This window comes from Chinchilla lanigera, unplaced genomic scaffold, assembly GCF_000276665.1.
Source record: "Chinchilla lanigera isolate Chin_1 unplaced genomic scaffold, ChiLan1.0 scaffold00070, whole genome shotgun sequence".
In the NCBI taxonomy this organism is placed as follows: Eukaryota; Metazoa; Chordata; class Mammalia; order Rodentia; family Chinchillidae; genus Chinchilla; species Chinchilla lanigera.
This window is the reverse complement of record NW_004955471.1, coordinates 6,188,301-6,214,021: the sequence shown is the minus strand read 5'-3', so window position 1 is coordinate 6,214,021 and position 25,721 is coordinate 6,188,301. Positions and strand designations below refer to the sequence as shown.

Genomic DNA, 25,721 nt, shown 5'->3' with positions numbered 1-25,721 from the left:
TCTTCAGTCTGACACAGAGGTCCCCGTAAGCTGACACCAGCCACACACTAGCTTTCTCTCCCCTTTCTCTGCTAGGGGCTCTTCCGTACCCCTGGGGTCCTCAGCACCCCTCCTCTGGATGCCATTCCCGCGCCCTCCACCAGGCCCTCTCTGGACTTGGGATACAGTACCGATAAGTACTCTCACTGAGAGAATGCAGTTCCTTGCTGGTGTCTCCTCTTAAAAGACTGAATATTTTTCATTTTGTGTCCTTAGCTCCTAAGCACAGAACCTGCCAAATATTATGAGATCAATAAAAAAGGCTGAATACATTAATTTTTTAAAAATTAAGATAAATGGAATGCTTTGATTTTGCTAGAATGTGTATTCATTTCAAGAACATATCAGTATTCCCTGGAGAAAAGGAAGTTAAGCCAAATGCTACAGCACGCACTCAGAAGTCCGGAAACTACAAAGCTTACAAACACAGAAAGAGGAAAGATGTTTCCTGAAGCTGTGTACAAGTTCCAAAGGAAGGAGGAGGGAAAGGCAAGGTTTTCATTAGAATTACACAGATGTATCAAAGAACCACGTTGTTTCAGCTGTTCTCAGGTGTCTCGTAAAGGACTGATGTTATTTAACAAGGTGCCCTGTTAGCTACCCCAGCCCCCAGCTATACTCTGTTTCCTTAGTTTCCACGTTTCCCAGGGATCGGCTCTGAGAGAAAGCCAGCATGCTATGGAACTGCTCTCCTTAGCCTCGCCCTGTGCTTTGGTCTGGAACGCCCCTGAAAGGCTCAATGGCGGCCTGGTCACCAGGATAGCAGCAGTAGAAGTGGGGTTTCCGGAAGGCCATGCTTAGCGCAGGGCGGCCCTCACTTCAGCCGTGGAATAATGCGAACAGAGAGCAAGTCTGGCGGCATTACCGGGAGATGACAGAAAGGACCGGAAAGGACGGGAGGGACCCGGTGGGAGGGAGAGGGTCATGGGCGCAGATCCTGCGGGCCACGCCTGGGCCCCAGCCCTCGCTCCCTGGCCGGCTCTGTCCCCGGCTGACTCGAGGCAAGCAGCTTTCCCTACAGCCCTCTCTGTAGGAGGTGTCTGCCCTGCCACAGGCCGAAGGCAGTGCAGCCAGACTGCCCTGAAACTGGGAGCCACGACAGCTCTCTGCTCCCCGAAGCCGTTACTCTCAGGTGTTCTGTCACAGCGCCAGAGGGCCAAGCACACGGGACCCACGGCCCACAGCGGGCTGGGAGAGCTGCAGAGAGCGGGGCGCCCGGAGACGGGGAGGCGCGCCCTTCCTCCACCCTCCTGACTCCTCTCTCCAGCCGCCCCCTTCCCTGCATCAACTGCGAGACGTGAGCTGATCTAATCCCTTTTACTTATGATTGACTGACTGATTGAATTTTAATTAAAACTTGTTCACACTGAAACGTTATCTCAGCTAGATCCCTCCTCAAGCCTTATAATTGTGGAATTAAGAGCTTTCCCTGTTTAAATAAATCTTCAGGCATCAGTAAACAAATGAATAAACACTGGGGGAGGAGTGGAAGAGCCCCTGGAAACTGCATTAAGCCAGCTCGGCTGGACCGGCAGGCAGTCTCCTTTGCACCCTGCCTGGGAGCCGGAGTGGGGCACAGTCCCCCCCACTAAGCTGCACCCGCTGCCAGGGAGTCTAGGCCTGGGGCTCAGGGGCCTGCAACAGCCGCAGTTCCGCCCCACGCCGCCTGGACGCTCAGCAGAAACGGAGGCCCGGCCCGCCAGGGCCACACCGCTCACACGCGGCAGAGCCAGGACACCGGCCAGGCCTGCCTGGAAGCACTGCCTGTACCTCTGTGTCCCCAGCTTCTGTCACCAGCACTGATCCTTGCTACTGATCACCACTCCGGGGCCCCACCCTCTCATTGCTGAATGGGCCTTCTCCTCTGTGGAGATCGCTTCATTTGCATTTTCTGATTTTACTGCTGAGTATTTAATGTTTTCTACCCAGGTCCTCGCTCTGATCCACTCCTGCGATAGCCTATCTTCCTCCTTTGCCTCTTACTGTGACTCCCACCTGCTGCCGGAAGTGAGGATCACTTAAGTATGCATGCATGGAAGGAAGAGCGATGACTCCATGTGGCTCTAGTCTCTCTATTTTGGGGTGGAGATTCTGTGATTAGCTGGACGAGATCCCAGGCAAAGCCACAGCTACCCCAACGGCCTCTGATGTGTACCCACAGCTACCGCCACTGCGCAAGTGCTCTGAGCACCTACTGCATGCACCGTTCGCTGGCCCAGCCCCAGGGCGAGAGCGCAGAACAAACAGCTCTCCCCTTTCGTGGATCTGGCACTCTAGTGCAGGAGACATTAATAAAACACACACACACACACAAGCAGTAAGAAGGAAAACTAGAATAAGGATATGGGGCTGAATAAGTAAGACCGGATTCCTGTGTGGTGCATCAGTCCTCGTAGTTTATCACAGGAATATCAAGTAAAATTTAACCCTAATTTGCAAAAAGAATAAGGTGATCATTTCAAGAAATGACACAACAAAAATAAGACCACGCCCCTCTGCGCTAGCAAACATCTCCTCCTCCTCCGTCAGGTAAGCAGATGATGCTCCTTGCCTTACCTACCTTCCATTCCCGTTCCACTATGCACAAGTACTCTCAGAAACTGACAACAGAGCAGGGTAAGATGGTCACCTGTGAACGGAGCGCTCGCAGTCCTCACAGGATGGCGACTGCCACAGGCAGTCTCCTCTCTCACCCCAAACGGGGAAGGCACGCTCTCCACAGGAGGAGCTTCCGCTAGCAAAGAGTCGAAGTTGTCGTCGTCCTCTTCCATGTCCTTCTCCCGCTCCTCCTGTCGCTCCCCCTGTCCTCCTTGACGCTCTCCCCCGCTGCCTTCTTCCTCCTTGAGGAGGAGCGAGGGCTCCGGCGAGGGAAAGCTCTGGTCCATCAAGCTCTCAGAGCCCGAATCCAGCTCCCTAATGATCTGGTCATACTGGGCGATGAAGTCTTCGCCCTCTGGGTTGATTGCCAGGAGGTCTGGACTGTGCTTGGCCTCGGCGGCGGGGGCTGCTAACTCTGGGTCTGATCCGGGGGCTACTTCAGACCCACTCTCTGGTGCTGGGTCCTCGGACACGTTCTGAAGCAGGTCTGAAGTGTCCCTCTTGTGCTCCCCCTCTGCATCCGTCTCCGGCTGGGGACTGAGGGGCCCGTTGTTCACAGCGTCACTCTGAGCCTCAGGCCGGGCCTCGGCTGGGGGCCCTGCAGTTTCCCCCTGGGAGTCCCTGGCATCCTCTGCGTCCTTCTCTGCACAGAGCCGGTACACCATCACATCGTCCTGGAAGTCCGACTCCTCAATGTAGGAGCCTTTGAAGAGCAAGATGGCGTTCTTCTTCATCTCCTGGATGTGTTTGGGGGGATCAATGGGTACAGGGGGGCCAGAAGTGTCCAGGTCATCATAAGCCCCAGGGGAGCTGACATCAGCCCCCGAGGAGATGCCTGTGTCGTAGCTGTCATCCCACTCCAGCTCTGTGTGGCCTTTTTCCTTGGCTGGAGCCCGCTGAGAGCCCCCCGTCCCTGGGTCTGGCGGGAGCTGGGACCCGGGGGAGGCTGTGTGCCCGAAGCTGTCCTCCGGCACACTGTGCAGAAACGTCTCAGAGCTGGGCGAGTCCCCGTCGTACAGTGCGGACCAGACCCGGCAGTCCCTCATGCAGCGCAGGATGCTGGCGTGGGCCTCCCACAGGTACTGCAGGTAGCTGATGTCCAAGGCCTTCCCATACTCCACGATGCAGGCCGAGGGCGAGGCTGCCTCGGGTGGCGGCTCTGCAGGCCCTGAGGGGACAGACAGCAGTCAGAGCAACGGGCAACAAGTGTGGCGGGCAGGATGTGACCACTAAGTGTGCCAGCTGAGACCATGTCGCTTTAGGCCTGATTAAATGATATCTGAATAATAAAAGGTGACTCACTTTTGTTTCCTTTTGTTTTGTAGTACTGAGGATTGAACAGATTTTAAAAGGAAAGATAGTAACAGAGACTCTGACCTCAGACCTCACAGAAGATATAAAACCAAACAGCCAAATCCGAGGTATAGGTCACGCAAACTGTTGAAATCTGTCCCTAGAGAAACAAGAGCTAATCAGGGCTACCTCTTGAGGTGAGAGGATCACATTTACATATACTTTAATAGAGTCCCTGCCACACAGTAATAATTGGAGTTTTTCACTTTGACTCTAAAGTGAGAGGTTGGTAACCCATGAATTTGGAAACTAGATTTTCTGTAGAAACACTGGGCTTTTGGCAAAGTCAATTAACTCATTCTGCCTTCCTGGGGACTATCAGCATGTTGACATGTATCAAATTGTCTCTTAAAGTCATACTCACTACCAAATAGTCACTTTCACTTGAGAATACTCTGTATCTGGACATACAACTATCTTTGATGTTAAAAGTTCTGACCTCATTACTGAAATAGTTGTGAAAATATTTGCATTTTAAATTTATATTTAAAGATGGGGAAAAAAGACTAGGAAAATGTATATTCCCCAATTTCTTGACCAGGTGGAACGATGCGGGTGCCTTGTCAATGCACTGGCATTAACCCCGTGACCCTCTGTGGAGACACTGCTCCCTGCTCGCAGATGAAAAGGAGGCTCACAGACGGCAGAACTCAACCCTAGTCACCCCAGGGCCAGAGCCGAGACGGGGGTCAGATCAGCCCTCGTTCGCACGTCAGCCACACTGTTGCAAGCCTCACACCTTCATGATCTGAATCTACCAGGCTGGATCAGAATTGAGCTGCTCCATGATGAGGGCACATTTTCAGGTCACTAGGCTGGCATAACTTATTTCACTGGGTACTTACTACATGCCACAGTCTTCTCAGATCTCTGTGTCTAATTCACTTATCCTTGAACAACCCTTTGGGTAGACACCGCTTTACAGATGAGAAAAGTTTAGAAGGGTTAAGTAACTTGCCCCCAACAGTGGCCGTGCCAAGAATCCGAAGCTTAGCTGCTACCAGGTCACAGTAACTACACTGGCCAGCCAGCCGGCTACACGGCCCACCTGCCAGGCGTCCATCCGGCGCCGGGCAACCCCAGAGGCAGGATGTGCAGAAAGACAGAACGTGGAGGCACTGTGTCTCTCAGCAATGAGAGTTTACTTCTTCATCTGTAAAAATGGGATACTGCTTTCTTCAAAGCATTAAGTATGATCACACACAGAGAGAGAAGCTGGCAAGTTTTGGACACCACATGTTTAATTTGAATTTTCAATTCTGAGGCAAGTTTAGCCACAAAATCATTCCTGAAACAACTTTCATAGTAAATAAAAATGATACTCATTTTCAAACATGCTTTAAAAAAATACTGCTAAATGAAAAAATAAGACACCGTACTAGTTTGCCTAACAGGAAAATATATTTAAGACAGTCACATAAATTATTAATTTCCACGTGTCCCCAGTATCTGTAAAGAGCATGAAAGACACCCTTAATTTTTAAATATTATGTTTGTAGCAAATATGCTGATAGTTCTTTAGTGAAGTAGCCCAAACTTTAATAAACCTACTTTAACAGTACTGTGGCCGGGTGGGCAGGAGAACATTATTGGAGGAAAAATCAGATTACAACTTGGAAACACTTGACTCAACACCAGGACTAAGCCATTTCCTAGTGGTCACACGATGGGCAGAATGTTCCTGACCTGAAACAGCCATGTGATCATCAGAGATACACAAATATTTGCCCCTTTTCTCCCAAATGCCTGCCAGAGGACCGAGGTTAATAGAGGTAGCCGTTTAGTATATGTGCTGCCGAAGCGAGCACGAGGTAGCCATTTAAACTGTACTTGTACGAAGTGAATTACAGCTGGCAAACAGTACATGAGAAATATAACTCCTATAAAAACACAGTATTTATGGAACCTCCTACTATGTCAATCAAATTAATCAGACAATGTTGCCATCTCACAATTTTCAAATTTTATAATGATGTATTATTGACAGGCAGACAATCCACAAATGGATTGTTCTGGAAATTAAAACAAGAACTAATTCTATCTTACCTACAGCCATCCCCATAACAGTGACTTTGACTTTACTTTAGAAGTCATACACACCAATATGTTTTCACATGTAGACTCTATAGAGTGCCACTATGAAGGCCACTTATAATAAAGGTCTGAGACAACAGCCAGGTGACGGCAGGCACCTCCGTGAGTGGAGTGGTCTCCGTGACACTTTACGTCACTCACAACAGAAATGGGACGGTACAGTGCTCTGGACCCCAAAGCACCGGAGTCTGGCGTCTTGTTTTAAAGACCATCACCGGCAAGCCTACCTGAGCCATCATGCGTGCACTTCGACCAGAGAATATAGTCCCGCTCTTGGTTCCCAAGCGTCAGGGTGATGCCGCTGGCGCAGCAGCCAGGCGTCAAGGCGAGCAGCTTGGCAGCAGACACCGAGTAGCAGTCTCTCTCCTTCACAGCCCACCTCTGGCTCAGCATCATGTGGTTGCAGGGGATCAGGTACCTAGAACAGAGAGCCGGCCCGCAGTCTGGCAGGGTCGAGTCTGGACGGGGACCCGCATCCTGAAGCGCGTTCGGGACCAGTGGTGCTCCCGAAAGGACTCATCCACGCCCCTCTCTCAGCCTGCCTATCATGCTGGCTGGCGGGCTCCACCTGCTGCCTTGCTTCACGCTTGTCCAGAGCCTCTCTTCTGATCCCCTCCCTCTGCAGAGTAACTGAGTCTCTGGAATCTAATCTCCGGGCATCTCTTCATCCCCTCTTCAGCTCTGTGCCTTCTCCCCGGGGTGTGCTTCCCTTCTCTCCTGACAAGTGCCCCGTCACCCTACAAAGCGCACCCTCAGCATCGCCTGCTCTGAAGCCCCTCCCCCCAGGCAAAGGGGGCCTGCATCACTGAGCTCACCAGTGAAGGACTATCACCTGCACTGCACTGTGAGCGTTCACCAGTTCTAGATAATGTGCTACCACAGTAAGGGCCTGCTGCAGCATTTTTCATCTTACAATGTTGAAAACTCTGGTTTAGTGGAAAGTATACAATCACTCTGCAGTGTGAACTTCTTTATTTACCCTTCAGACAAGGGCTTGCTAAATTTCCTAGGCTGAACTGGAACTTGGGGACCTCCTGCCTCAGCCTCCCGGAGTGCTGGGATGACAAACGGCACCACCACACCTAGCTTAGTGTAAACCTCTTAGCTCTCATGAGCACAGGAAAAAGCATGGTGATGAAGGGCTTGGCAAGGAGCACCAGACCCATTTCCCCTAAGACACTGCTGGCTAGGGATCAAAAGCATCTCCGTGTCACGGACCTGAAGACCAGGCAGCAGGAGCACATGGGGGGCTTCCTGGGCAGAATAAAGCGTGTGTGGATGGCTGTTCTCTTGAAAGGGGAAACCACAGTGTTCATCTAAAGAAGTGGGGGGTGAGGACCCGAGGCGAGTGCCACGCGCATGTGCAGAAGTCAGCTCCTTCCGAACAGCCACACCTTTCAATAAGCTACAGTGGCTTTTGTTTCCATACATTTCTTCGCTTCCAAGGAAGTGTAAGCTATGAGTACGGTTTCTGTGAAAAAGATGAAACATACGACTTGCAGGATATGCCTTGGGGCCTATAAGTATCAAGTCTTTCCCAGTCTCCTGTTGATCCAAATGAGGAAAAGCTAAGTCTGTACTAACACCCAATCCTCGGCAACACGTAAGACAAGGAGCAAAGAACCATCACCATTCTTCACGGTAAAGGTTTTAAGAATACTTTCCGGCCATTAAATGACAAACTTGGCCCCCCGCCTTTCAGTCTCCCCAGAATCAAACTCTTTCTCAAGCCCTCCACAGTTCTCACACAGCAAGCGAGGTAGGGGGTCCGCCCTCCTCTCCCCGTGGGCACAGACCACTTAGAGTGCTCTCGAAAGGGCCAGGATTCATGCATCTCACTGCCGGGTAACTTGAACTACTGTGGTACGTGTACGACTGGCCTGTCAGGCAGCTTTTCATTGATTTTATCATAAAAAGACTGAACAAGTGATTAGATCTGTTTGCACCACCACTGGTACAAGCTGCCTGCTGGGATGGCCACGCATGTACCACCGGTGGTTCAAGCTGACAGGAATGTGTTTAACTACTGTCACTAAGAGCCATATGTCCCCACTAGTCACATCTAATGCAGTGGCCATCCACTGTCATAAACTCAGCTGAAAACTACAAGAACAGCAAACACGGGGGACAGAGTGGGAAGGGGGCAGGTATATTCTAATTCTTGGTTAAGCTCTGGTAACTTGTACCTGAGCCCTACGGGAAGAAAGATGAACGCCACAGGTGGATCTCTGTGTGCAGAAATGCTTTGGTGACCAGGAAGGACATGGGAGGAGAGGCATCTGCCCGCTCTGTCTGAACCCAGCGCTGCTGCAGCTGGCAGACACCTCAGGAAGGCAGGCAGGGTGCTCTGGCACCTCAGGACAGGGGCGGCGGTGTGTAGCGGGGACAGGGGAGAGGCAGCAGCAACAAGAAGGGGCAGAGCAGGTGAGGAGCCATGCAGACACTGCTGTGACAACGATGGCGGGAGGATTTCTTCACGACAACACACAAGAGCCCGCCCTCAGGGACCCCTGCAGATGGCGGCAAGGTCTGCCTGAGATGGCTGTGCAGAACCGTCCTGTGCTTACTGATGCGACTTCTTTTCCTGTAGGCTGTCAGAGCCCGGGGAAATTCAGATCACACAGGATTTATTGTGTCCTTATTTTGATTATTGTTGTAGTTTGGGATTTACAAGGGGAATAATAAAGGACACATAATTTACAGAATTATTTTATATTAGTCACCCAAAGAGCCATATAAAGAGAGTACAGGAAATCTGTCCGCACACTAAAGACCACAGAATTCTGCTAAGGGCCTGGATCCCAGTGGAAATGTCCTGGAGGAGTCCAGCTAAAGACCTAAAACCCGTAACAATGCCTCCTCCATGAGTTCAACTGGAGGCCAAGAGCCCACAAAAATGTCTCATGCAGGCCTGTTTCACGGATCTGCACTGGGAAGGCCCAAAGGTCAGTGGTGGAAGCTAGAAAGTCCGTGCCAGCAGGATGAAGGATCTGCGCTAGCAGGCTGAGGGATCCGCACTGGAGCCAGGAAGTGACGCTCAAAGTAAGAACCAGAGCTCCCCCAAACAGTGCTGCAGCCACCTTCAGCAACAGTGAGGTCCCCAGCTCCTCCAGCCAGGAGAACAGCTGAGTTCTCATCAGAAAAGCCAATGCGACAAGCTTCTCTAGGAGTCTGAGCAGTGCACCATCTTCCCCTCTGGAGCCAGGAAGCGATGCTCAAAGTGAGGACCAGTACTCCCCCAAAGCGAACTGTAGCCATCCTCAGCGATAGTAAGATCCCAAGCTCCTCGGATGATGAGAACAGCCAAGTTCATCAGGAAAGACAGCACGATAAGCTCCTCCAGGAAAACCAACAACTCCCTACAGCCTCTGAACTTCCTCTCCAGTTCTGCCAGCAGCAATCCTCAGGTGGGCCTCCCACACCCAGCATCACTCTGGTTCCGTTCAGCTGGGTGTTACAAGTTGATCACCAGCTGTAAATCCACCAGTCATTATTTATGGAATAAACTTGCTTTACTGAATATGAGAACTCAGTGACTGCTTGCAGCTCAAATCAAACGTACCTCATGGTTGAAGCTGATATACACAGACTTCTAATGTTCATTTAAAGTATAAAAAAAGGACACTAGATCAAAGCTCATAAACCTGTTTATCAAGTGTCACCAGTGGGTACCCTGAAATTATTTTAGATAGAGTTACTGGCAATTTGCAACTTTGTAAATACTGTGAAAGCTTTCAGCAGAAACTAAGAATTTTCTTCTGAATAAATCAAAGACAGATGCCCTGTTGGCTGAAGAAGTTGTTCTATGAAACAGGAACTGGAGGAGTCCACTCAAATGAACAACCTCCCTGGTACTCAAAGCAGTTGTTTCTGCAGTTTAATGATGGCTTACCATGGTAAGAGAGCAGACAAGCACACCTCGACCCTCTGCCTTTCCATCATTTATAGGGAAAGACCGGGAATAAAACAAGTGCTAGAAGCTCCCCAAATGTCAAACATCAAAATAAGGTGGTTGCCAGCGGCAGAAAAGCACTTGGGCATTTAGTAGAGGTATTTGCCATCAAACTGTCATTTCATTTATATATATATTTCATGTGGGGACTTCATTTAAGTTCAGGAAGAATAATCGGAGACTAACAAATACTAACTTTAGACATCTGGATTATTCAAAGCCATCTCCCAAAACAGCAGTGCCCCAAATGTCCCTGCTGTCCTCCCAGTTTTCATTACTTCCCCAGCCCTCTACAACCTTGGGTGTACAATGATTTGGATTTAAAATGTCCCCCAAACTACATGTGTTCAAGGCTTGGCTGCCAGCTCAAGGGCTTTGCAGAAAGCGATTGGATCATCAGGACTCCAACGTCATCGAGTAGAGTAATCCATGGTGAGCCCATAATTTAGTGGCTTTTTTATTGATTTATTTTTATTTCTATTTCTATTTTTTGTTTTTTTCAGACAGGGTCTCTCTGTGCAGTCCAAGCTGGCCTGGAACTCACTATGTAGCCCAGGCTGGCCTCAAAATTCATAGAGATCCTCCTGGCTCAGCCTCCCGAATGCTGGGACTACAGGCGTGCACCATCACACCTGCCTTTGATGGCACCGAGAAGTGACAGAAATAGCAGGGGGGACCTAGGTGAAGGGAGTGGTCATGCAGTCATGACCTTGAGGACGAGATCTGGTCCTCAGCTCTCTGGCTCCTTCCCTCCAGGCCTCTATCCCTCCGTGCCTTTTGGCTGCCGTAGAGTGAGCAGCTGTCCTACCCCATGCCCTTCCCCCAGGATGTTTCTGCCTCATCGCAGGCCTACAATAAGTGGAGCCACCGGACCACAGGGAGGCCTCGGAAACTGTGAGCCAGAGTACTTCTTCCTTTAAGCTGTTATTTCTCAGGCATTTTGTCACAGCGATAAAAAGCTAATACAGGGACTATTTCCTTTTCTTCTGGATAGTACTCGTTAAACAATCGCTTCTCCAAGAATTCAGTAACAAGCAACTGATGACAAAGAACACACAGTGCTTTTCTCGCACTGACAGGAAAAGCAAACCAAAGCCAGCAGTAAAGCAGAACGAGGTAAGCCAAGTGTTGCCTCCAAGCTGACGACAGCCCTCGCACTGTGCCAGTGTGCAAAACTCTACAGAGCAATGCGAGTGAATTCAAAAAGAGTTCTTGTTCAAAGAAGTTTTGGCCGCATCTCTCCTGTTCATTCTCCCCTGAGCTGGCTGCCTTTTCCTCTCCCTTCTCCTCCAGACCCCCAACTCTTAGGCAAGACGGAAATGTTCTCCAAGTGGAATGCACAGCTTCTCTTCAAGCTCTATCTGAACGTAACAGGCAACGCAGCTCCTGACCTGACAATGGCCCGGCACTTGTGAAGAAAAACACCCTACCCAAAATGCTCAGAAATGGCATTCAAGGTGTTAAGCAATTAAATTTTGCCTTAACTGGCAAGTTCCAGGAGCATGGGGAAGATTTGTCACCACACTGCTTGACAGCATTTCCGCCTGCCCTTGGCCTATCGTACATCGCGCATCCGTGGAGGTGAGCAATTTCTCCTTGGTTTTCTGCTCACTGAAACACCCTCCTTTGGAGTATCTTATTCCAAGCTGCTTTTTTGATATTTCTCCAAATGAAAGCAACATTATCAGTTGCAAACAGAATATCACTTTGAAGAGTCAATATTTAAGAACATTTGCCTTGCAGGGGAAATTGACATATGACCATTATTTATCCCTACTTATTTATCACTTTTTATTACAGGACGATAACGTCACTAAGAAGGCATTCACATAACCTTCACTGCTCTATGGCTGCTCAGGCCTACATTTACATACACATTTGAGTGACTGCTGTGGTGGCAAAACCAAAAAGAGAGAGGGGCTGGGGATTTAGCTCAGCAGCAAAGTGTTTGCCTGGCAAGAGCAAGGTTGTGAGTTTGATTCCTGGTACCGGAAGAAAAGACCAAAAAAAAAAAAAAAAAAGATTATAAATCTATTCTAGTGCTCTTTAACGCAAAGTTCAAATGACTAGAAAAACAGAAGTTTTTTCATTCCCCTTGCTTTGGGGATATAATCTAAATCAGAAAAGACACTGTTATCATGAACTTGAAATGCATTTTCTGGAAAACTCCCCTCCCTTACATTTGTGTGGTACTTTATATCATTTCAAAACATTTTCACAGATATCCACAGTTGGTTCTCCTTATAAAATAGCATGATTCAAGACCAGAATAGGTCAAATCAGCAGTTCAGAGGAAAGAGACCAGGAACAGCGGTCTCTTGTAAGGCTTCTCCCTCACTCACCTCGGACTTGCTCAGGCAGTGCAGCAGAACTGGAAGAAATATTCCACAAACAACAACTACACTATTACATTATAGGAGGGAGGGCGGGCAAACATGGGCTCAGAGAGCCTTGGACCAGCAGGCAGATCTCAGATCTAATCTCGGACCGGGCATTTGGTCTGGAACTTCTGACAACCCACTCTGCAGCACTTTCTGAGGTTATTAACCCTTATCCACTATGGATCTGTCCAGCCCTGAGGTGGACATGTACGTATTTGAAACAAGAGCTGACTCCTCCACCTCGTAAGGCACACTTCTGGGTTTTAAGAGAAGCCAAAGCCACTGCCATCTCCGAGGACATTTTTAACCTAGGACTTTAAAACAGACACAAGGTGATCAGAGCAAACCTTGTAAGGTCCCTGGACAGCCAGCAAACAAAGCTCCCACCACCTGGGCTGATCTGCCCTGATGACCCTGGTGGGGCACTTCTGCATCTCCCAACCAAGGCAGCCTTCCAGGTATGCTCAAAATTAGCTGCTTTTCTGCCACCAAAACAGCAGTATTTAAACACTTAACATTTAAATACAACCAAGTCTTACCCACCTTGGAATAAAAGCCCGTTTTTTGGCACTGAAGAAGGTCTCACCAAGTTGTTCTTCTGGACTTCATTCAGGCCTTGCTAATGCATTCGGTTGTTCAGTGTTCACCTCATGGGGAGCTAAAGTAATCCTTTCAGGACAGACTACCCAATGTGTTTCTTTATGATCTCTGCTAATGCCATAAGATTAGTTACTGATGACCTGACCTGAACCCTAAAAAGCTCAAAACCCTTTTCTACTTAAACATCTAACAGCAACACTCTCCTACAAGATGACAAGCCTGCTTTGGCCCTCCATGATACGCAGCCACCAACTTCTTCAGACTCCTTCTTAATCATCCCCTTTGGCAGGATGCTACACCTATACCGCAGCATCCTTCAAGCTTACGGAGCATTAGAACTCGCCAAAGCACCTGTTGACACAGCTTGCTGAGGCCGTCTTCAAGTTTCTGCCCAGTAGGTTCAGGGAGGAGCCAGGAATGTGCATGTCTCAGCAGTTCCCAGGCAAAGCCACTGTGCTGCTCTCGAGAGCACACTTTGCCAGGCCTTCACTCTCCAGAGCTCCCTAACCACAAATGCCAGTATTCCATGGCAAATGCTTTCTCGCTTTCTCCATAGGCTCCACCCAAGCCACAAAGAACCTGCCCTGGACAAGGGAAACCTCCAGCCCCTCCTTCTTCCCCTGCTCTGGGTTCATCTGCCCTTATTCCCAAGGACGGAGCAAGTGGAGAGTCAGCAAGCTCACTGAGGAAGGAGCTGGGGACACTGGGTCTCTGTTACACACCATCAGAAGGGCACGGAAGCCAAAGTGCTGCCACCTTCCCAGGGAACTGGCCCTCTGCTCCTCTCTCGGCCAGTCCTCGAGGAGTCAATCTCAAGGCTCAGGATTTGGGTTCAGCAGACAGGAGAAAAGAGCTGAGGTTTCTAGAACTGTGCCCTGGGATCAAGGCTGAACAGAGTGCTGACGGTGAAGCACCGCTGCTTCCCTTCACAAAAGCACACCCCTCCCAGAGAGGAGGAGGCACACTGGGCCGGGGCAGGTTTCAGCACCACTGCGTCTCCAGCCTGCGTGACCAAACGATCGGCCCTCTGCTCTGACTCCTGCACCCATCTTCAAGTACTAGCTGCTTCCTTACGCCTTCCCTCTCGCACTTCTGCTGACAGACTCGGTCACTTGCGCGAAGTTTTCTCAGTTCACCTGCCCCACTCAAGGAACTGTGCCGAGCACTCATTAAATATTTACTGAATCCAACTGAAATGTACTCGTGGACCAGACAGTGCACAGTGCCCGTGCGCTACTACCAAAGAAAGAGCCAAAGTAATTACATTCAATAGCGTCTCCCTGTTTGGAAAAGCTGTTTTTAGTTACAAAGGTGTCTAATAACTGTACTGTGGGAGAAAAAAGTTCAGCCACAATCCTAAAGAGCCTTTATAATACTTTTGAAAATTTTCAAACATTCTATCTGCTGTTTCCATGAACATGTTCATAATATAATGCATATGCTCCTGAAAAGCTCTTTGTAATAAAATGAAAATTAACCTTGAGAAGGAATGTAAAAACTGAATTGGCACTCTTGATCATTTTCTTCTTTGAAAATGGCCCCTACTTAGCTTAATTCTCAAAGTTAAATAATGATCACACAGAGTGAATTTTTCCATAAAGAGAAAAAAACAGGTAACTCACCTTAAAACTAGTTGTAACATCACATCTTCACAATGTAAACCGATGAGCGTTCTGAATAATGCCAGGGACACCACACAAAGCTGGGAAGCAATCAGCACACATTCTGTTTCAAATACTGGAATAGCGCGACTCCCCACAGATGGCAAATAAACCGGAATTACAAAATAAAATGGTCTCTTTTTTTAGTAATTTTGATAAAAAGCATACTGTTGCCAGAGAGAATGTGTATTTCAGGATATCAGTTCTCCTATAGGAGCTGGTTAGAAAGCCAGTGCCTGGAATTATGCCACTGCGCAGAATTATCCTGATATAAAAATTCCTATGCTCGTATTTGCAACTTTTAAAGATCCAGATAAACACATACCCACTCTACAGCTCCCATATAGGCATATATTCCCACTCCCTCCAACACCACCCCCCCACACACACACCCTCTCTCCTCAGGTAGTTTTTTTCCTAATTTTCAAATACAACACTGGTTATTTATAAAGGAGAAGTCATAGAACACTGCACGTAACCTGGCCAGCTCTCTTTAGAGCTCTCAGCCCCAAGCCTCAGCTGGGAGAAAATACTCTCCTTGGTTCAATTTCCTAAATAATGCTGAGCACAAGGTAGTACCTCCCCACTAAAAAGTTCATTCTTAAAAAAAAGAATTCCTTCAATCTCCAATTTCCAAGAGGAAAAGATAAACTGCCAAATATGAGACATACCCAGAAGTATATTATAAAATCATTATATCTTTTTGATAGCAAGCTTTTATCAATCTACCGGGCTATTGAAGTAATTCAGGCTCTCGTTCTTTGTACAGGAAAGTAAGTGCTGGCCTCTCTTTCGCTCAGGATGGGCTTAAAACCTGGTCAATGAAATCCACAATGGTGTTGTAAAGAAGCAGCTGTACCTGACCTGCCCCCAAACATCTCTTTTGTTCAGGGAAGGTTATATATTTGTAGTCAGGCTAAAGCAAAACACTTTGTTCCATTCCAAGTCACTGCACATTGCTATTTGCTTACCTGGGGTGCCTTTTCCTGCCTCCTTCAAGGTTAACCCCTACTTATTCTCAAAGACTTAGCTTAGGCAACACCTCCCTACAAAAATCTTTCTTGTTGAACACCTGGTGTCCACACACGGCCTTTAGATAAACCCTCTGTGGAGTATCTCTGACTGCCGATCACAACTACGACCTTCTTCAGCTGGAAGTCGCCAGATAGGCCTTTGATCCTTGGCCCCGCACGGCAGCTAGGGGTACTTCTTCAGAGGGAAATATTATAGATAGCTAAGTTAAGTAGAAATATTGTAGGCAGTCAGACAGGGCTGAGCCCTTGAGAGGTCAATACAGAAGACAACTGTGGCTGGAGGCATATTCACTGAAGGTCAGGCTTCAAGAAAAAGAACAACTACTCACCCACATATTTCGCCTAGGGATGAACAGCAGTGATTGATATTGTAAGTAGGCATCAATTGCCTTGGGGTGGTCCCCCAAACTTTAACCCACCCCTTTCAGGAAAGTCCTCGTCTACCCATGCATACTGGCTACATGACTTGTCACCCCATTTGATCCCCATTTAATCAGTATTACCCTAGCAGCTATACTTGTTGTAATCTTATTAGGTGACCATAGTTTTGTCCTACCTCACACCCATCCTATGATTTGCCATTGGATCCATATTACCTAAGCGACTATACTTGTAATCTTCTTGATTGGTTATAGTTCTGTCCCATCTTACCTCGTGGCTTTGCTCAATAAAACACCCTTGACAATACAGGTTGGTGGGCAACCCACCTTCCGGGCCCCCTTCAGTCCCTCTTACACAGAAGCTTTCTTTCTCCCAATAAAATCTTCCTACTCTTAAAAAAAAAAACCTTTCTTGTCTTCTTCGCAGTACTACCCCTCAACACTTCCTTTCCCATGTCTCACTTATGTATCCTTCTTATCTGCTGCCATAGTAAGCCCGACAAACCACTGTTAAAGGTGCTAAGCAGGGTGTATTTCTTTTTGCGTGTGTGGTGTTTTCTTTAGTCTATGTACAAGTACCTTACTAGACATATCATTTACAAAGATTTCCTACCATTCTGTGTGTTGTCTTTTCCATGTCTTGATGGTATTCTTTAAAGCATAAAAGTTTTCCATTTTGATGATGTCTGATTTACCTATTTTTTTTCTTTTGTTGCTCATGACTCTGAGTCACTGTTTTAAACAGCATTACAGTTTTAGTTCTATAGGTCTCTGATTCACTTTGACTTAATGTTTACACATGGTGTGAATTAAAATTCAACCTCATTCTTTGGCAGATGCATATCCAGTTTTCCCTGCACCATTTTTGGAAGACTATTCTTTTTCCCACTGAATGGCCCTGAAATCCTGTTGGGAAACCAATTACCACAAATACGTACATTTATTTCTGGACTCTCAACTCTATTCTGTTCTTCTGCTTATCTACCTTTATGCTAGTAGCACACTGTTTGGATTAATATAGTTTTAAAGTAAGCTTTGAAATCAGGAAGTTTGAGTTCTCCTTGTTCTTTTTCAAGTTTATTTTGGTCATTCTGTGATCTTTGCAATTCCATAGGAATTTTAGAATTACCTTATCATTTCAATGAAGAGGCCAGGTGGAAGTTTTACAAGGAACGAATTAGATTTGCATATCAATTTGGAGAGTATTCCTATATTAACAATATCAAGTCTTCAGCCTATGAACATAGGCTATTTTTTGATTTACTTAGATCTTCTTTAATTTCTTTAACAATTTTTGTACTTTCCACCGTATGAGTTTTATACTTCTTTTATGGTTTTTACTCCTGAATATTTTATTCATTCTAATGTTACTGTATCATAAATAGGATTTTCATAATTTGATTTTTCAGTTGCCCATTGCTACTGTATAGAAATAAAATTAATTACTCTTGCATCCTGCAATCTTGCTAAACTCATTAGAAGGCTTAATGGTTTTTTAGTGTATCCTTCAGCTTTTTACACACACGATCCCATCACCTATAAAGATGGGTGATTTCACTTTTGCTCTGGATGGTTTTTCTTTTCTTTTCTTGTTTTAATTTCCCTGGATAGAACTTCAAGCACTATTTGAATAGAATTGGTAAGAGCAGACATTCTTATTCCTTAAAAGTTTTTTTTCCCATTCAGTAAGATGTACTCTTGAGGTTTTCACTGATGCCCTTTATCAGACTAAAGAAGTTCCGTTCTATTTCTAGTTAAGTATGTTGATCATGCTGAATGTTATCAAGCTCTTTCTGTGTCTACTGAGATCATTACATAATTTTTCCTTTAGCTTTTTGATATAATGAATTGCATTCATTGATTTTCATATTTTAAACTAGTTTTTCCCTCCTGGTGTGATAAACTCCACTTGATTAAGAGTATATAATCTTTGTATACATTACAGATTCTGTGCTCTAGTGTTTTACTGAGAATACCTGTGTTTATATATTTATAATAGATTTATAATAGTCTGAGTTTTCTTGTGATATCTCTGTCTCATTTCGGAGTCAAGATAACACTGGTCTCACAGAACGGGTTGGGATGTAATACCTACTATTTTTTGGAAAATTCTGTGAAGATTTATATCATTCTTCTTTTTTAAGTACCACAGTAAAAACCCGATGGCTTATTTTCCCCATCATTCAAACCCTGGCAACCACCATTCTACTTTATATTTCTCTGTTTGACTTCTTTAGATGCCTCAGATGAGTGGTATTATTCAGTTTGTCTTTTTGTGATTGGCCTATTTCAATTACTAGGATATCCTCAAGGTTTATCCATGTTATAGCATCTCAAAGTAAACTCTCTTCCTTTGTGATTTCTTGTTTGATCTACTGAAAATTATTTAGAAGTTTACAGCTTAATTTCTATGTGACTGTGAATTTCCAAAATTCCTGTCAACAATTTTAAAATCCAATCCATGTGATAACAGGACATACTCTGCATTATTGCAATCGTTTTGAATTCAGTGACTTATGTATGGCCCAGTATGTGGTCTGTCTTGAAGAATGCTCCACATCACATGAGAAAAATGTTTACTCTGTTCACATTAGGTGGAATTAGACTATTTTCTCTACTATAACCCTTTAATTCCTTTTTCACTTTTGTGATTTTTTAGTGGCTTCTCTAGCTCTTCCCATCTAGTATTTTAACTTACAGGCACTACTGCAGATTTATACTTAGTTCCAGTGAAATATAAAAATATTACTCCTATACAGTTCTATTCCCTCTACCCCCTCTTTATGCTATTACTGTTAAACATATTACAGCTACATATATTACAAAATCAAAGAAACATTGCAAAGTTATTATTCTTTTGCTTTTAAAACAATAATTGCACTTCAATAGCCTTTTCAGAGGGGATATAACAGATGAAACCAATAGAAGTGAGAGAACCTTCAGTTAAGCAGAGCTCCAAACTTCAGAACGATCCAGGCTACAGAACTTCCCAGACTTTCATTTCAAACACCCATGAATAGAGATACAATCTCTCATACCCAGACTTGATACACCTCTGGTTCCTTGGCTCTTCTGGCACTTAAGCCTCTAAATTCTCCAAAATCCTACCCCTTTAGAACGGCAGTCTGCTAGTTCTACAGAAGAAAGTGCCTACATAGAAAAATTTAAGAAAAAATGTCCTATGAAAGGCAGTAAGTGCTGCTTCACTGACAAAAGGACTTGTGGTAGGAGGGAAAAAAAATCCAGTTCATCTCTACCCAGATAGAAAGAAAGTAATGCATGCTCTAAAAAAAGGGGGTGAGCAGAGATGTATGCACAATCTCATTTCCCAAACTTCTGGAATCTGAGTTCTAAGTTCCCTTCCTCCTTACCCGAAAAGGGGTGTTGATTCGGCTTGTGAGAGTGTCCAGAATGTGAACATTCTCATGCTGGTGCAGCAGGATAAAACGGAGGAAGATCTCCAGCAGTGCTGGCTCCGAGATGCTGCGCAGGAAAAGGTCCAGATATGCAGTTGTGGTCATGACTTCCTCCACAGTCACCTGGACCAAGGATACAGGAAGCACGGTGAGCATCCTTCCAACTCCTGACACCCCAGCCTCCCAGTAGTGCCCCCGCTACAGACACGCACGTGGCACACCTCGGTGCTCCATCGGGAGCAGTCACAATCCACGGCACCTCACACTGCTTCCTCCCTTCAATTCCATAAGGGAAAGGCAAAGGCCAAAAGCAGCAGCAACTCAAGTGTTCTGACAACTCCGATCATCAGATGCAGTTCAAATACCATAAAGATTTTAGTGTGTAATCAAAAATGGAGAAAAAAAGATTATGAAAACTATTTACATGGTTAGTAATGGATTCATTAGAAAGTTCGGCATAACTTGCTTCATGATTAGTCATTCGATAAACATTTACTGGGATCTGCTACATACAAGAAACCAAAAACGTAACGTATTTTATGCTAGGAAGAAGGGCAAAAAAAGCAAAATGATAGTATAACACACTGCAAAGGACAGGTACTACCACGAAATGCTACAGCGTTCAGATGTGTTTCTGGAGAGTTACAGGTCAATTTTTTATAGCTGAATAATATACATAAAGTATTGTGTACAAAGTGCTGTAAGAGCTTACTGCTTACTAAAGTAATTGTGACTTTTTTTTATAATACAAATATTTTCTACCTTTGTGATTTTTCCCAAGCAGTAAAATGTCAGTCTTTCAGCAAAGAAGATTCACTGAAAGAGTCAAATTTTCAAAAGCTAAAGATCTTATGCTTACAGAAATTTCAGCCTGAAACATTTGGGGAGTTCCTTCAGGGCTAATATATACTTCCTTGTTCTCCTAAAAGCAGAGTATAACATGTGGATGTCACCACAACGGTCCATTTCCTACAAGGGCCGAGACAGTCCCACCCTTGAACCCATGATAATCACCAAAATAGTTCAAGCTTTCAGATTCTAGTACCACACCTAAGAAATCTTAGAAATGACCCCGCCAAGCAAATCAAACGCACTTGATTCTAAACAGAACAGAGAGTGATATTTTTTGAGAGATTCTTTTTTCTTCTTCTTTCTTCCTCCTTTAAAAGTGTGAGCTGTCACTTTATCATACCATTACTGCACCACTGTATACTGTATTTATACTATATTCCTCTCCCCCTTTTAATTTCAGCTTTCAAAATCCACAGGTCAGTTTAGAAGCCAGATGTCCGGATCTGCTAGATATGTACAGATGAGCCCTGAGTGGACGATACATCTGCGCTAATAGATACGGCTCGGCAGTATCTATTTCAGTTGCTTAAATTACTTTTAAAAAGTTCCTGGTACTCAGCTGTGTCCTGGAAAGATGAGCCCTGGTGGATAAAATATTACCAAATCAGCTGTCTGCTGACCTCACCCTAAACAAGGGCTATGTTACTGTCCATTTTATTTGGTGCTTTAGAATCTACTAACACACAGCAGTGCCCTGAGTGGCCTGGCCACGCTCCCCCAGCTCCGTGTCAGCTCGGGAGCCCTCCCAATGTGCAGCACGGCATGCTGCCATCTGGCCACCTTTAAAGGGCTCTCCCTAGCCCACATGCAGCAATGGAAACAGGTAAGAAACAAGCAGAGGGCAAATACACTACACTGAGAAGAGTGCTTCCTCCAGGCTACCCCGCTTCTGAAAACTGCTGCTATCCCTTGTTTCCTGCTTTCTCCAGCCGGCTGTCCTGGGACGCTCACTCTTTCTCTTAACTGCCCCAGTACAGTGTACAGTCTGGCACACAGAATGTACTTCCATGAGTGAATGGCAGCCCGCAAGGACGTGGCAATTTACATCTGCCAGAGTTAAGCTTAGCTTCCACTTCTTCCTTATGATCTACATGTGTTCTGAAGGCCCAGAAAAGGATTTTTTTTGAGGGGGGTGGGCAGAGCTGAGGCTCAAACTCAAGGCTTCATTCATTACAGGCAAGCACTCTACCACTGAGCTGCACCCCCAATCTGAAGGACATTTTCATGAAGACCTCTAAAATAACTGATGTCACTAAGCTTAGCTAAGGGGGAAATGACTCACAACTATTCCAAACATGTAGCTCCATTAGTTCACATCCACTCAACTACTGCAATCTTGGGGCAGTGTAGCAGAAACCTAATCCAAAATGATTTAGGCAGAAGTCTCATTTTCTAACAATCTTGATCACTAGAAAAAAGTACCATAGTGCAATCATTTCAAATGGGTCATGTGTGCAGTTTCTCTAATGCCGGAAGTTCAACTTACCTACCAAGCATCGCTGGACTCACTGACGTGTCCTGCAGAACCCAGGAGATGCCTCTGTACCAATAATGCAGCACGAACATTCCCCTCTGGAGTCACACATGACCTTAATAAGCTCAAAAGCCCAGCAATAAACTCCTTATAAGTCTCAGTCTTTGGGGGCTAACATGAAAGGAGAGCATTAAGTGTCTATTGTTTACTACTCTTAGGCTGGATAAATGGAAAGGTTTTATTTCTTTTTAGAAATCAAAGTTGTCATTAATAAGCTAAGAGGATTTAAGAAAGCTCTCAAAGGGGCAGCATTTACATAACATGCTATAAATATTAAAAACCCAATTCCATTACTTATCAAGTTGCAAACTCAGGATAAATTAAGGTCACACTCACCTTAAACTAAAACCACAGCCAGGAAAACCTGGTTCCCTTCTCTTTCCATCCCATTTCCCTACCACCTCCTCAGAGCCTTTAAAGCCTTTTATACCAGAAAATCTTTCCCTGCCCCATTATCCTGCTTTCAGAAACCTCTTCTAATCCCCCCAAACAGGCAAACTTCTTAATGAGGATGAGCCCAGAGCCCGGGTGTGATCACTTGAAAGCTAACGATAAACCACCAGAGGGAAGACGCGCCGCTGTGCAGAATGTGAAGTGCAGTCTTCCACCAATGCCCCAAAGTAGTACCAGCAAGACAGAAAAGCAGCAAACCTGCCAGAGTCCAACGAGGAAGGGCAATCACCTGCAAGTGGAAGGAAGACTTTCTGCCTTACAGATGACTACCAATATTTATTTCCTTGATTCTATAAAGGTAGTTACAAACTTACATAGAAACAGCCAGTGAAGGCCTTAGCACCTTATCATATAGAGCAATAACACTTAGGATATGATTAGGGGTATGAAAGTTTAAAAATGTTATTTCATACTAAAGCTGGACCACAATGACTGAAACAGCCTAAAGAAAACAGTTTCCATAAACAAATGATTATACCTGGCTAAATGAGAAAAACTGTAACCCTAAAGACTATCTCTGCATAGGCCCTCTTGTGTGCTTACTTTGTAGCCCAACTTCTAGAATGGAGCTCTGAGGAGGGTACTTAATGTCATCACTGTTGAGTCCAGCGTAGTCCACCTGATGAGATCATTCATTCTTCGCCCACCTTTCCCATCCTCCTCTCACTCACACCTGTAGCCCTCTTCATGTTGTGTCTTTGCTAGTCTCGTAAGTTAGTGATTTTGAAAGTACAGTTTGAGACCCAAGAGTGGGTGAGTGAATTCAATTTATTGGTCCACTAGCAGTTTAGCTAAATTCAAATAGAAAATGTTAGCAGATAGCACATGTAGTAAAAGGGTAAGTACTGTATTGTGAAACTCTGGTATCCACACAGTACCATACTGAAATATATACAGTGCAATACATACAGTGCCTGTGTCACATGTATGTGCTCTGCTCATATATTCAGAATAATATACATATGCAAATGAATACAACAGAACAACCTGTGCCATCTGATCACCACCCGACATCCTGTGATGCAGCACTGTCAGTCCTGGAAGCAGTGCACATGCAGCTACAATCAGTTTTCTGAACAGGATGGCAACTGAACCTTACAGTCAGCCTATTCCCTTTTATCACAGTCTAGGAGCCCCCAAAATGCGTATTTTTAATTAGAATTTCAAGCTTCTCAGAAATAGAAACTTTGTTTTCTTTTAAAAAGGAGGTGGGTGAAGGAGGTGGCGCCATGTGTCACACTCCACTTCTATAAAGTCAAAACTCTATAAAAAAAAATTAAGGCCAGAACCAAGCGCAGACATCATGCCCACAACTGCAGCATTGCATTAACTTAATGCGTAGGAGTGAAATTGAGCATACAGACACCCTGACCTTTCTGTAATCAGCTCTAGTTGGGCAATTCCATTTGCATCTAAATTAGCACCAGAATCCTCCCTATAATGGCAGCTTTATGTGTATCCTGAAAAATAAATGTCCCACCTGCTAATTGTGTGTGTGTGTGTGTGTGTGTGTGTGTGTGTGAGAGAGAGAGAGAGAGAGAGAGAGAGAGAGAGAAAGAGAGAGAGAGAGAGAGAGGGGGAGAGGGACAGGGAGAGGCAGAGGGAGAGGGAGAGGGAGAGGGAGAGGCAGAGGGAGAGGCAGAGGGAGAGGCAGAGGGATCAATCTAGTCATACTAGAGCAAACAGATGGACCCTACCTTCTGTCACTAAGGTAGGTGGCAGGCAGTGGAGTCAGGTGACTGTGGCACCCTTGGCAAGTCAAAAGCCACCGTTCCTTGGCTACTGGAGGAAAAACCAGCTAAAGGCCGGCTCCGATGGGTCACATGTGAGTCCTCAGTCCTGGTAACTCCAACCAGAGTGAGGAAACAGAGACCAAGGGCGAGGAGGCGCACTGGAAGCAGTAAAGCGAGAGGAACGAGGGGGCTGGGTCACAGGAAACAGGAATGAAAGGATCTCTACCGAGAACTCAGGCTACAAGCCTGTGTGCTGCTGCCAGAGGAGGACAAGCCAACCGACAAGCAGGAGGTGTGTCCACCCAGGGGCAGCAAGGGAAGCAGGTGGACAGGCTCTTCACGGCCATCTCCTCCCTCCAAGGACACAGGGTACCCAGAAACACATTCAAGTACAGAAGGGAAGGCAGAGACACCCTGGATCTCAGTGAGCGGCCTTCCTGTTTTAGCCAAAATTTGGGACAGAAAACATTCAATTACTCAAGGTCTAAAAATAATCTGTGGCTGATGATTCAAGCGCCCTCCCTGCAGGCCCCCTCATGCCTCCCTTCTGCTCTTCCACCTCAAGACCGCACACTGTGCGGACGCCACTGCCACGGGCGGGCTGGGGAGGGGCATGGAGGTGACATTCACAGTCAGTAAGTCTGTTTTTTTATTCCTAAAATATTTGAGGAAGGAGGAAATGAAAATGATGGCTACAATGTGGACTTCAGCAACACACGTGACAGAAACATGCCCCCCTTCCCCAGCATTTCTTCAATGCAGCAGTCACACATGAAACAGGTAAGTATATTCAGCCTGTGCCTTCTGGGAGACGAGGGAAGCGGCGAGCAAGTGGCTCTTCAGGTCCTTCCAGAGCCTGCGTGTGCAACACCTCCCGTCCACCCAGCGGAAGATGGGCTAGGGTTTACCGGCGGGAACCAGGCCCTGGAGACTCACTCCAGGGACAGACCTGCACGTCCTGCGCAGGCGACGGTGGCACTAACATCCAGGCCATGAGGCTCCCAAGTAAACGCTGCTCTCACTCACTCCCCAAAGAGACCTCTAGGGCCTGGGATTTGATTTTTTTTTGTTTCCCCTTTTGTCCTTAGTATACGAATGACCTTGTCATGCATACTGTCAACTATTGTGGGTGCTGTGCCCTGAGGGTTCTTAATCTTTCCTACACTTCCTGGAAATGGGAATGTACTAGGAATGACCCTATTCAAGAGACATACATGAAGCACATATGCAAGCTTTCCACTAAACACTGGGATTGGAAAGACGACCAGAAACAGTTCTGGCTGTTTTACTATTGCACACAGACGCCAAAGGCACTGGCAACTCCTAACTGAGCCCTGAACCGGTGCCAAGTTCTGTCCCAGGAGAGAATATGGTGGCCAGCACTGAGTGTAAAACGAGGTTTTGAGGAAAACAGCCAGTGGCTTTTGGAAAGGGTGGGTCTTGCAGCTAGACCAACTCAAATTCCATCCTCACGGTTACTATCTACGCGACTTGATTGTACTAATGCCTCTGAGCTCGTTTTCCCCTCTGCATACAATACTAAAGGACTGAAGACAACAGGCATAAATCTCAGCACAGCAAAGACTCAATAAAAGCTGACTATTATTTTCCGATTTGTTTTTTTTTTTTTTTTTTTTTTTT

The 25,721-nt window shown here is 46.0% G+C and overlaps 1 protein-coding gene across 5 annotated transcripts in view; it reads right to left on the bottom strand.

Moving 5' to 3' along the window:
- Fam160a1 (family with sequence similarity 160, member A1) overlaps positions 1–25,721 on the bottom strand; it is a 244,571-nt gene that overhangs the window by 15,699 nt on the left and 203,151 nt on the right. For all 5 annotated transcript variants that reach the window (XM_013522889.1, XM_013522892.1, XM_013522890.1 and 2 more), the window contains 4 exons: positions 19,464–19,631; positions 14,640–14,719; positions 6,312–6,502; positions 2,669–3,805 (listed from right to left, as the gene is read on the bottom strand). In XM_013522889.1, coding sequence (XP_013378343.1) covers positions 2,669–3,805; positions 6,312–6,502; positions 14,640–14,719; positions 19,464–19,631 — 1,576 coding nt within the window. The remainder of the gene's footprint in view (positions 1–2,668; positions 3,806–6,311; positions 6,503–14,639; positions 14,720–19,463; positions 19,632–25,721) is intronic.